The following is a 13,413-nucleotide window of genomic DNA, read 5'->3' on the forward strand; positions in this document are numbered from 1 at the left end:
TGGTCTGTACTCTGGATGAACTAAAAATAACATATGCGGAAAGCCAGTACCGAAATACGCTCCATCTGTATGATGATGACGAGCAGATTTCGGTGTATAGGTATCTTGACATCTAGGACAATGTATCTTAACCATAGCTTCACCAGGAAAGTCTGACAAACAGACTGGCAAACATGGTTGGCTTTCACAGTAAACTCAAGGGCAATGACCGAAATCCCCTTGCTGCCATTTTGCCACCATAAAAGAAATACCACGATTTGTCAGAATGTATCTAGAAAGTATTAGCCCATAAAGCATTCCAGCCGCTTGCTCAACGAGATCAGTATTTTTTGGATTACCTGAAGGGTCAGTTTCCAAATCAAGTATCACATCGAGAGCACCACGGTATTCACGAACTTGCTCTGACAAACCGATAAGGTTGAATCGATCTTGGATGTAATCCTTCCCTTACTTCACAAAAGAACTCATTTCCACGTAGGCCGCAGAACCATGATATCTAAAAGATTTCATCACTGCTACTCATTTTTATGTAGCACGATTCTCCAAAAGTTAGCTTTAGTATGGTAATCAGTCAACATCTTTACCAGTTCAGATTGAATAATAAGCTGGCGAATGTGCTCAAAGTCCAACACTGTTTATGTTTATTATATTGCTTTCTTTTGATTACATTTATGCTTGGAGCTATCCACGTAATTTTTGTGGTTTGTCATTTATGCCAAAGACAAAAAACAAGAAAAAAGTGATTTTTGGAATTAACCTTATGGATTTTGTCCATCTTTTTAAGTCACCTAGTCAATAAATTAACTTCATTATACGCGCGAAGGGTAGCTAAGGTTGTACTATATTTCTATTGCAAGGAATTTGTACACTTTGAAAACAAATGAGCACTTGCTCTTGATAATAACAGTTTAACTATTGAGAGAAAAGTTGGATAATTTATGGATCTTTCAGTCATGAAAATCTCAAAGATTATGTATTAAATACCATGAAACAAAACATTCCCGATTTTCATCGACCAAAATTTTATCGGAGTCAGAAACATGGCTATAATGCGAGAATTAACCGTGGTAAAATATTATTACTTCTATCTAAATTGTTAGACTGAAGCCATACAATATTTACAACAGTTGAGTGTGCTAAAGTAACTGCAAGTATATCAAGTCATATTAGTAAATATGTCGAGAAAGCTTTCGTCTTGGTGTCTTCTTTTCAAGTTGTTTACTTTTTTCATCAAATTTATCTAATATTCTTGTGGAAATCTCGCTTATCGAATACGTGTAACCACAAAAACTTTTTCATGAGTATTAGAAGAGAAGGATGGAGGAATTCAGGCCCACAGTAAAAAGTAAATCTGGCACCCGAAAGCCGTTAAACTTCAAACACATAATTTCAACTCACGACATTCGTTTGAGAGTTGATTAAAAAAGGAAATATCATCATTTGAACGCAACATATGAGATAAACTCATCTGAAATTCCAATATAAATTAACACGAAAATATTAAAGTGACTTTTGCTGTTCATTAGCCACGACAAGTGACGTCCTTCGTCATATTATGTATTTTGCTGAGACGTGAAAACAATAGCATTAAATTACCTTGTCACTAACGAATACACAAGTTCAGTTTTAAAAAATCGATGACCTCTGGCTGTGAAAAGTGAACATTTCAAACAATTCTCTAGGTTTGAGGTTGCTTATGATTAATGTATCAAAAAATCGTAATTTTTCTGCTCACTTTTGCAATTCCAATTGATCCAGTGCATAAATTATTAGTTTGGCGAACAGCGGCATACGAAATATTAATGTGTGAAAGCACAGTTCCAGCTGCTGACTATTGGAAAAAATGCTGTTTAACTAACTAGCGTATCCCTCATTCTCAGTTTTAAAGTTTTTTAATTTCAACTTTGCTTTTCGGAATTAGCGACATGTTTGTTCCTTGGGATCTATGGCTGAGTTACCTAGGAATATGTTTCTTGTTATATTTCTGTTACATAATAAGAGCCGAAACAAGCAGACGGTGGTAGAAGCCACATTTTGGTTGTTCTTTGGATAATTAGTTTTATTTCCTAAATAGGTAAGGTGGTCTTCGGGCCCTAGAAAGGTTCCGCACTGGGTTGCATCATCATATTTCTTGTAGGATGTACTATAACTTACTGAATGCAACTGTGAAAGCGTTTTCATAGATCTTCGTGCAAAGCCCTTCGTTTTGCGTTTTCAGTAGATCTCCCTTTAAGTGTTACTTGCTTCTGAAACGTATGTGAGGTTTATTCGGGTGGAGAGAACTATGGAGATTACGTCATCATGATCATATATTATCTAATTCTCCCAAACTAGGCTGACTTCAAGTTATAAGCTCTGAGGATAACTTAGTGACACGTTTCAATACCACTGCCTTTTCGGTTCTTTTTCTTTTTATACGTTTCAGAAGAGTAATTTTGTTCCTGAGGTAAGGAAATACAACCCAGTACCTTTCGCTAAATGATGTCTTAGGTAAGCACTAAAAACATTTTTGAACAGATCTAGAGTGAAGTTACCAACTCTACTAAAATGCAATCCCAAGCGTCAGCATGCGTTTTGAATGTAGGAGTCAGTGGAAAGATCAATTTCAGTGGAGAAAAGTGTGGCACTGATATCTCCTATGAATTACGTCTATGGACTATCATTGCCGTTCTTCATTATCATCCTATACTAATTGGTTATAAGGTAGAAGGAAGTTTTAGGTGGTCCAGCCTTTTATCTTATGGAAGTCTTTTTGAAAAATTACAATATCGGTTGATCCAACCATCTCTGTCCTTGCGTAACGATCATCCACGTACATAAGTTTGAAATTCTTAAGAATTAAACAGGATGATCATGTACAATAATAAGAAGAATGGCCTTCAGGTTGAGCCCTGTATCAAAAAGCCAGTTTGACATATGATAAGGAAGCACATTTAGTTGTCGAAAGCACTTTTGAAACTTTACTGAGACATCAGTGATCTAATATGTCACGTTTTTAGTGGAGCCCTTCAATCATGTGATGAGCAGGATAAGATATACACACACATACGCTCGTATGAAAAAAGTGAAAGTTGATAAGTGGGTAATCAACAAGGTCAAAAAGTGATCAAGAATAATGAATAGACCGGCCCGTTCAGAAACTAGAATAATATGTGTGTCCTGAGCATATCATCGGACACTACCATTTCAACCGAGGGTCCCAGCAGTTTTGATGAAAATCCTTCATCATTGCATTCTGTCGGGCAGAGAGTTTCTTGAGACACTAAAGAATCGATGATTTTTTTAAAAGCCTTCCTTCGTTTCATATCACTCTTCAGTTATTAACAGTTGTTTACTCCTGATCAACAATCTAAACCAAACCTTGATGATTATCGAATTCAAACTCAGAGAAATGATATGTCCAAGAAAATGTTAGGAGAGATTTACAATTCTACAACAAGCTGACATACTTTCCTAGCTTGTCAGTGGTTCTTTAGACCACTACTTGCAAGATCTCAGACGAACATGAAGCCATCAGTTTCGATCTCAATAGTTGCAATGATGGTCTTACTCAAACTTTCTTTATCTCATGTCGTTAGGAGGACATTTATTCATGTGTTGAGGTTACGGGCCCCACTCATTGATAATCTGATGTGAAAGTTAATGGATGGATGGCAAGTAACTTATTCTAAGCTTCTGAACATTTCTAAAGTATGCTCACAAATTCTCCGTCTTGAAGATAAGTTAAATGAAGTCATGTAACAAGTGAATGTATGATAAAGTAATGTAAAAATCTAAGGCCAATTCACCTATAGTCCTTCTGTATGAAAATGGGGATCGATTTACTTATGCCAGTTTTTCTTCGTACAGCAGCATCTCAATTCCATGAATCAACTAATTTGCAGTTAGTTGAACTTTCCCGACAGTTTTCACCCGAATTTAATGCGAGCAAATGATGCATGCAAAATTTAAAATATTTAGGCAACAACATGGCCAAAAGCTTTGCAACAGATAGCTCAATTCTATTCATTAATAACGCATGTGCAAGTTGGCGATTATTATGAAAAATAAAACATCATGAAGCACTTATCTGTTACTGCAAAATTCTAAATCAATCATAAAATTTCTGCAGACCATTTTGATGCACTAAACTACAATATCGCGCATGTTTATTATCTGAACGTTTGTAGTGTATTCAGCTGATATTTCTACGTTGACAATAGTGTGAAAATTCAGAAATAAATCTTTATCGTCACTTCTATCCAGTGGCGGTACTAAATCGCCAGCTCTGGTAAAGTGGAAAAGTTCACTGGTATGTTTCGTTGAAGGAGACAGGTTTCGAAATGCACACCTTAGTTTGCCTTGGTCTTCCGTAAGAAGAACCATTTATTTACAGAAATTTTTGTCGCAATCCCCAATAGTGTTGACATGCCACTTTCATCAGTTGTAAATAAAAATACGATTAACCGCAAATAAAATCATATACAATTCCCCACGTTTTGCGGTGCTTTATAAACATACACTCTTATTAACATTGTCTGCTATCGTTAACTAACTAGAAGCTTTTCTAAACTAGATCTTTCTGTATAAGCTAATCAGCTTCAATTAAGTTTTCTGGTGTATTCTACAGAGAACCTCATTATAATAAATGTGAATTTATAAAATCTCGCGAGTTAAAACACACCCAAATTATAAAATACCTCAAATTTTTTCGTTTGATAAATGTTTATAATATACCAACATTAAATCGCTATGGTGATTGGGAGTATATGAATTATATTATGAACTAAGAATCCCAGAAACGACGCAATTGGATCAAGAAGTACAAGATAAGCACAGACGAATGTACTGTATTTGGAATTCGAAGTCAAGCATTCAACAAGTAAAAAGGAATCATTAGTTGATTTAAACACCACATCCACCACAGCTTAAATTGGAGTCTAGGTGTCTGTGATCAATTATACGTTTTCTTCGCACGTTCATTCTGTGTCTGTTGGACAGTGTATTGGATAAAGACTCTGTATAATCTAGAATGTACGCATTAGCATTAGAATTAACAACCGAAATCGGAACAAACTCACCTGGTTTCTGAAATTGTATTTGATCAACATGTCGACTGTGTGTACTTAAGTCATTGATGTCTAGAATTCACACCATCGATTTTCCGACATTCTTCAACACAATCTCCGTGGATGGTCAAAGATCATTTCCATGATAATATGTAACTTCTGCAGACTCCAAACAACTCATATTCGACCGGAGAATTCTTCCTTTTGATGGCTTTGATTGAGTCTCTTTCGTGACAGAATGTCTGGCTTTTCTATATTGCAGTAGAAAAGTATCTATTCCCCTCTCTAGCTCATTAAATGTTGAGGCGGCAATAGAATCAATAGCAGTTTTCAATGTACTGACAAAATGTTCTGTCTGACCATTAGAACAAGGATGTCTGAGAGCAGTAAACAGATGTTTGCACCATATACCATTCAACCAGGAAGTGACTGCATCTGCCTCAAAATGGGAGCCATTATCGGTCACTAACACCATGGGAACCCCATCTCGACTAAACACCTTTCTTAATGCTTGGATTGTGAAATCAGAATTTGGTGAAAAGAATAAATGACTACAAGTGCAGAGTATTTGCCAGGAAACGGAGCACAATAGTCCGTATGAGTTCTCTGCCAGGCCTCAGACGATACTGGTCATGGAGTTCACTTTGAAGGATGATTTTTCACCTGATGACATTTTTCACAACTGTTTGCTGTGCGACATATCTGAGTTTACCTCTGGCTATCAGCATGTTAGTCTTGACAAGGACTTCATTTTCTCAACACCTAATGTCCACTATGAAGATCTTCAAGGACAGATTTACGCAGTAAAGGAGGAATAACAACACGATCATTTAAACATAAAATACCATCATGAGTAGTGGATAGCTCATCTCGCTTTGATAAGTAGACAGGCAATCTATGTTTAGCATTCCAGCCTTTCCGTATAGCACTAAGTATACTTCCAAAATATCTACGATTTTCTCTTATGAGACCTGGACGTCTCACTGGTAAAGGTCGCACTAACAAACACTCTGAAATATTAGCAGGTCTATCTTGTAATGATTGTCGAGCAATGTAGTCAACGTGTTGAATTTGTTTGCACTTCTGTACTGAACCGTATAGTCATATGCACTCAAAGCAATACTCCATCGTTGGACCATAGCATCTGAGGAGCGTACTAAAGATTTTTCAGGATGACAAACAAACTTTAAAGCTTCATGTTCAGTAACAACAGTGAATTTCTTTCCGAATAAATATTTATGAAGTCTTTTAACAGCTCAACACATAGCGAATACTTCTCGCTGAGTTTGTGAATAACCTTGTTCAGTACCAGTAAGTTTGCGTGAAACACAAATAACTGGTCTACCTTCCTCTTCTAAGACTGCGCCAATACCCACAGGTGATGCATCAGTAATAAGCACAGAATGTACACTAGGTGAGTAAGTTCGAAGAACAGCATCACTTTGAAGAAACTTTAGTAGACTTCGAAAGCATGACTCTTGCTCCTCACCCCACTTGATTGACCCTGAGATTGTATTTCATCATGATGTCTAAGCAAAGTATGAGAAAACTTCATTGACTGGATATCAAGTTCATTCACTGCCTCGTAGTTAATACACTCAAATCTAGCATCTTGAAAGAAACAGTTCGGCATTGTTAGCAGCTCTCTTTCCAAACCCGGTATGTTAATTCCTCCAATTAATCTATCTCTCAGTCGCACATGAAGGTGATCATCAAAATTACATTTGGCAACTTCTTTCTGCCATTCAAGTATGAATCCCCTAACCTTTTGGTCATTTTGACGAATCATCTTATGAAATTTCGCCCTTTCACGGCATTCAAAACTAGTGCACTTTACATGATTTAATAAAAGTACCTTAAGAGTTTCATAGGGAAGTGAGATAGGTTTTTTGAGATATACCATAGTTTTTAACAAGTTGTATGCTTCTCTTCCGATGAATGTCAGGAAATGTGCCACGATTTCATTAGCCATAACATCTTCCTTGGTCACGCTCCAGAATTCAAACCTTTCCAAATAATCCTCAAAAGCTTCAAAAGTTGGATGAATATCTAACTGTTCCATCGCAGACTCCATCGCGATGCCAATATGGTGATTAGGGATATTTGAATTATGGTACAAATTAAGAATCCCAGAAATAACGCAATTAGATCAAGAAGTACTAGATAAGTACAAACGAATTTACTGTACCTGGAATTCGAAATCAGGCACTCAACAAGTAAAAAGTAATCATAAGTTCATTCAAACACCACTCTTGCGCGACAAATAACACTTATTGCTTGTTAAACGTTAGGAGTGATAGTTCAGTCCAAATTCTATAACTTCGTGCTTGTGAGCACGTTTGAGAATGACATTATGATTATACTATATTTGGCTGATCTGAAAGACGACCTTAAACCTGCTGTAACAGCCTCACAAATAGAGTATAGATCCTGAAATAAACCTCGGTTATTTGTCATAAAATGAGCTAGAAGTGCTCAAAATGAGTGGATGTCAACAGAATAGCAAAACTTTAGTACTAGGCTGAGAAACACGGATCACACGATGCAAACAGCAAAACGTTTTATTTTCTTGAAATCAGGCATAAATTACTTCCTACCATGTAACAGCTGGATAGGTGAGCTCTGAAAAGAATCTCCTGGACATCCTTAACAAGGCACCTGCGCCTATGCGGGGCAAAGGTTTTGATTATGTAATTCTCATTCGGAGGATTACTGTGTGGAGACTTAAAAACGATCATATAAGTGAAGTTCCATCATACGCCTGTCACCTCTTTTAACTTTATTACGGTAAAAGAAAAGACAGGTTTGTAAGATCCATGTTGAATGTTTGGTGTGTATGAAAATTCATCCATGTATATAGTTGCACTTTGTTCCTATTGATCTCCTTAGTTGTACATTGTTAGTTTTTTGATTACGTTTGAATTGTTAAGATTTGTATTTTATCATAGTTTTTATTTTTATTACGCCTTCACCATTTCCCCATGTTTCTTCCCAAGCCGCATCTATGTTCTTTTACTTGATACTCGTTCTTGGCGGCAGCCATATGGATTTGCTCCTCCTTTTGTGTGTGTTCTATTCAGTCAGGATAGAATAGCGTTCATTTGTTGTGACTGGTAATTTTCCCGCATCTTTTTTCAACTTCTTTATCTATTGTGATTTAGATTTGATTGATTGAACAATTATGGGTTGAATAGCCGGGTGGTAATATTTGTTAAGGTAACGATGTGCATTTAAATTTATGATGAATTATAGAACCGTCATTTATCCGATTACTTGTTTTGATTTTGACGGGCAAGGGCGAGTGTCTAACGTATCTGGACGGCTATTCATCTGTCTAAACCGTAGTTTGGATTCTACAGGTTTACATCAAGAAGCGGAACATGGAGGAAGTTCAAACCCTGGATGGCGTAAAAAAATAACGAACCTTTTCATACCAAATTTCAGTTATATATTAAACCGCATATATCATAACTACGAACAGATCGTCATCCCAACGCCAAAAGTACATGAAGCATGAAATTTGTATCTCTTATCACAGCTGGTAAGTAAGGACAAGAAGTGTGTACAACAGTGTGCTATGGGAAATAGTTAGTGTCATGCAAATGGAGAACCAAGACGGCAACGGTACATCACGCTCAAATTTAAATAATAGTTTTACAGTCAATAGGTGTAATTACATAAATCATGAGAAACTATGATAAACGTGAATAACAATGAAAATAACGCACAACTTACGTTTATATCAACTACCTCAACAATGTGAAACACTGATACTTGATCCCTTATGACTTGAGAAGAATAAACTCAACCTTACCTTACTTTTCAAAATTCCACACAGTTCAACTACAGTACATTGTGATATCTTGGAAGTTGCTAGAAATCGATACTAAGTATTAAAGACAATGCAAAAAACTAACGTATTAAGATTATCGTTTTTTGTTTGGTGCTATGTGAACCCCCGAAATAAATTACCAATCAAATCCTGTTCATGTCAAAATCTCAGTCAACTCAAATCTTACCCAAATTGCTTTTTCTACCAATCCAGAGCTTCCTACATACTCTATGCGGCTTACCAAAGTCAAGATACATTTATCAATTAGCCGTTCAACGTTTAAACTTGTGAATAAATAACCAATTTGCGATTCGAGGTCATATAACTAATCACAAATATTTTTCTTCCACAAAGAAGGCCTCAAATCACTGAATCTCTACCTATCAGAGCATAGGTGTCTCAGAGGTGAACTACTAGTGACTTACTTACTCACTTACGCCTGTTACTCCAAATGCAGCATAGGCCGCCGACCAGCATTCTCCAACCCACTCTGCCCTGGGTCATCCTTTCTAGTTCCATCCAATTCTTGTTCATTTTTCTCATGTCTATTTCCATTTCTCGACGTAATGTGTTCTTTGCTCTTCCTCTTTTCCTTTGACCTTCAGGATTCCATGTGAGGGCTTGTCTTGTGACGCAGTTAGGTGCTTTCCTCAATGTGTGTCCTATCCACTTCCAGCGCTTCTTCCTGATTTCTTCCTCCGCTGGGATCTGGTTTGTTCTCTCCCACAGTACGTTGTTGCTAATAGTGTCCGGCCAATGGATATGAAGTATTTTGCGTAGACAATTGTTAATAAACACCTGTATTTTCTGGATGCTGGCTTTCGTAGTTCTCCAAGTTTCCGCCTCATACAGTAGAACTGTCTTGACATTTGTATTGAAAATTCTTATCTTGGTGTTGGTCGATAGTTGCTTTGAGTTCCAGATGTTCCTCAGTTGTAAATATGTTGCTCTTGCTTTGCCGACCCACGCCCACATCTGCATCAGATCCACCCTGTTCATCAATGATGCTGCCCAAATATGTAAAGGTTTTTACGTCTTCCAAATCTTCTCCGTCAACTGTGACTGGATTGGTGCATGCTGTGTTGTATCGGAGAATCTTGCTTTTGCCTTTGTGTATATTGGGACCTACTGATGCTGAGGCTGTTGCTACACTGGTAGCTTTCTCTTGCATTTGTTGTTGCGATTGCGATAGGAGGGCCAGATCGTCTGCGAAGTCTAGATCGTCCAGCTGAATCCTCCATGTCCACTGTATCTCGCGTTTCCTTTCAGATGTTGATTTCTTCATGATCCAGTCGATCACCAGGAGAAAGAAGAAGGATGAGAGTAAGCAACCTTGCCTGACAACGGTCTTTACTTCGGACGACTTTGTCGGCTGCCCTACATGAACGATTTTTCAGTTTAATCCATCATAAGAATTCCGTATGATATTGACTATCTTCTGAGGCACGCCGTAATATCGAAGAAGCTCCCATAATGTTGTTCTGTCCACACTATCAAATGCTTTCTCGTAGTCAATGAAGTTGATATAGAGTGATGAATTCCATTCAATTGATTAATCCACAATGATCCGTAGAGTTGCGACCTGGTCTGTACACAATCTATCCTTACGGAATCCTGCCTGTTGGTCTCGAAGTTGGGCGTCTACACAGTCCTTCATCCTGTTTAACAATACCCTGTTGAAGACTTTTCCCGGTATTGAGAGAAGAGTGATGCCCCTGTAGTTATCACAATTGCTGAGATCGCCTTTCTTTGGTATTTTGACCAGAAGTTCTTCTTTCCAGTCTGTTGGTACTTGTTCCCCATCCCAAATCTTATTGAAGAGAATGTGGAGTATCCTTGTAGTTACTGCTGCGTCTGCTTTCAGTGCCTCTGCTGGAATGTTGTCTGATCCTGTTGCTTTGCCACTTTTGATTTGTGTGATGGCCATGCTGATTTCTTCAATTGTTGGTGGGCCAACATTGATTGGGATGTCCATGGGTGCTGCTTCGATATTGGGCGGGTTCAGTGGAGCTGGTTGATTCAAGAGTTCTTCGAAGTGTTCTACTCACCTGTTTCGTTGCTCTTCAATGTTGGTGATTACCTCGCCTTCCTTGCTTTTCACTGGTCGTTCTGCTTTGCGGCGATTTCCAGAGTTTCTTTGTCGTGTCATACAGTTGTCTCATGTTTACTTCTCTTGCAGCCTTTTCCGCTGTCGTTTACTAATGACTTATAGCATCCTAATCACTATCGATCACTCCCTCAAATACTTAATTAGGCTCGGTTACAGTATAAAATTTATGAGTAATACCTATAAATTGGGGACCTAACATAGCAGAATAGACTGTGGGTGTACCTACCACTTGGAAGCAGTTAAATTCTGAAATTCTCTATCAGCTAAGGTGGTTCAAGAGATTTTTAGGAGTACTTCAAAAGGAAAATTGACATTTTCTTAAGGACACATGGTAGAATTTGAAGATGCCATACGTATTCGGAGTTTGACAACACCTTAACCAGTAACACGTTTTATATTCGAATTATGCAAACGCAGTCTGATCAAAAGTCAAAGCGAAGAGGTTCGAAGATATACTTGATGGAATATCGATAAGTGATTAGTCTAAACTGACAAGTTGTTGTAGGAGATGTGTGTTACAGCATACTCACTCGCGATCTGGTGTAAATTCGTGACAAAGCGTTTTACGCTAGACGAGTTTAATGAAAATAATATGGTCATTATAAAATGTCGAAGACTTACGGAGCTACTGTAATTTGGGATTTACATACTGCCACACATCATAGCTTACCTATATTTCTTCTTTGTTTGTTAAATTTACCCAGGGTCCTACTTGGGAATATTAGTGGTCAAATGCTACTAGATACGGAAGCTTATTGTGCAAAAGCTATTTCCATTCTTCTTACAACTATTTGAATCACTTGAACCATTCGGAGTGAGCGCAAAGCGGTCAGTCGATTTATACAGTCTTGCCACAAAGATTTCGGATATTGGACTCCAATCACTTAACCTTTACCCATTAGAGTATGGGTGTCTTAGAGGTGACCTTCTTATGACTTACAGTATCCTTAAAACTTCTGGACATCCTCTTAAACACCTATTTAAGCTTAGTTCGAATAATAACCTAAGGTGTAACACCCAGAAAATGGAAACTTAACATAGCAAAACGGAATGTAGACACAACTTCTACTCCTTAAGAGTTGTCAAAAGCTGGAATTCGCTGCCGGCCGAGCTAGTTCAAGCGACTTCTCAGGAGTCCTTCAAGAGGCAACTTAACCTATTCTTAAGGACCAAGGACAGCATCACACTATGATTTACCAATTTCTTTTCCTCTTTTATTGTTAACATACCTAGGTTCCTGCCTGGAGGATTTGGTGATCCCCTGCTACTAGACACGGAAGCCTGTTAAGCGAAAGCTTCTTCTATTCCGTCCACAACCATTTGGACCATTTGAACCATTTGAAGGACATCTCACGATTTAGTGGCGGTAGTTTGTAAGCATGTTTCTTGCTGGGTGTTTAAGGTCGCCGACTATTTTTACAGAAAAACATCTGTGCATAGTATCGGTATTTAGAGTAAACTTATATTTTTTAGCCATGGCTTTCATTTTTTCTGAATAGTATGTGGTTACGCTTTCACATCACAGGTACCTGTGATGTATAAACATCAAAAATGTAAATTTTGAAATTGTAGCAGTCGCTGTTTCGTAACAAAATGTTTCATTAGTCTCGCTTTCTTATTTAGATCTACGCTGCACTTTGCCCTTTCAGTAGTGCTTTTGCAGGATATTTCCCGTATTTCTAATGATTTATTCCTAATAACATGTGTTGCCAAAAGATAAGCACCTGAATGCAGTGATCTCATATTAAATCCACTTATCGGGCTTTCATTACTTGCATTTATCAAGCTTATTCGGCGTCGAAATTTAAAATGATACTTGATTGTTGATTTAATTGAAACGCTTGTGGCATGCTGGAGTTTTCGTTTGACTAATGCGTAAAGTGTCTTTAGTAACACAAGCTATGGGTAGTCACTTGGAGACACTTTCCGTTAACTCTCTTACTATTTCAAATTCTGTTGTAGAAGGTATATTTTAGGGTTAAAGTTGTTAGTTGCATGTGTTGTCTAGTGGGCATTGGTTTATTGTATATGAATTTCAACAACCATTAGTTTCTAGTTCTAAATACTTTCTCAGCCACTTCGGCCCTAAAAACCGGAGAGTATAGATAGGCTTCATCGGTAGTATACTTCAAAACCGAGTAAGTAATTCAGTCACCATTTCCTAGATGACATGGATTTATCGGAGCTAACAGCAGACTACACGCAACTTGTGATTCAGTCTAGTACATTGGTCTGAATACGACTATTAATATCACTTTAAAATAGTCCTTATGCTTGGTTGATTAGTAATTGTTTATAATTCGCTAGTTCTTTGAATTTGAAAGCGTATCATTGATGTAAGTCAATACAACTTCCTGAAAACCATTTATTATGTTAGATTTCTTTTTCAGGTATCGGTCATCAAGAAAAGTATTCAAAGTACT

At 37.5% G+C, this 13,413-nt stretch overlaps 1 protein-coding gene across 1 annotated transcript in view; it reads right to left on the minus strand.

Moving 5' to 3' along the window:
* The window catches only part of MS3_00011100 (uncharacterized protein), a gene marked incomplete at both ends in the record, with an annotated part of 78,261 nt that extends 76,470 nt beyond the window's left edge, over window positions 1–1,791 (minus strand). The window contains 2 exons of the mRNA XM_051219506.1: window positions 1,597–1,644; window positions 1,736–1,791. Of these exons, the coding sequence (XP_051064666.1) occupies window positions 1,597–1,644; window positions 1,736–1,791 (104 nt within the window). The remainder of the gene's footprint in view (window positions 1–1,596; window positions 1,645–1,735) is intronic.
* Window positions 1,792–13,413: the final 11,622 nt, after the last annotated feature.

The sequence above is a fragment of the Schistosoma haematobium genome, chromosome 5, assembly GCF_000699445.3.
Source record: "Schistosoma haematobium chromosome 5, whole genome shotgun sequence".
Taxonomy (NCBI): domain Eukaryota; kingdom Metazoa; phylum Platyhelminthes; class Trematoda; order Strigeidida; family Schistosomatidae; genus Schistosoma; species Schistosoma haematobium.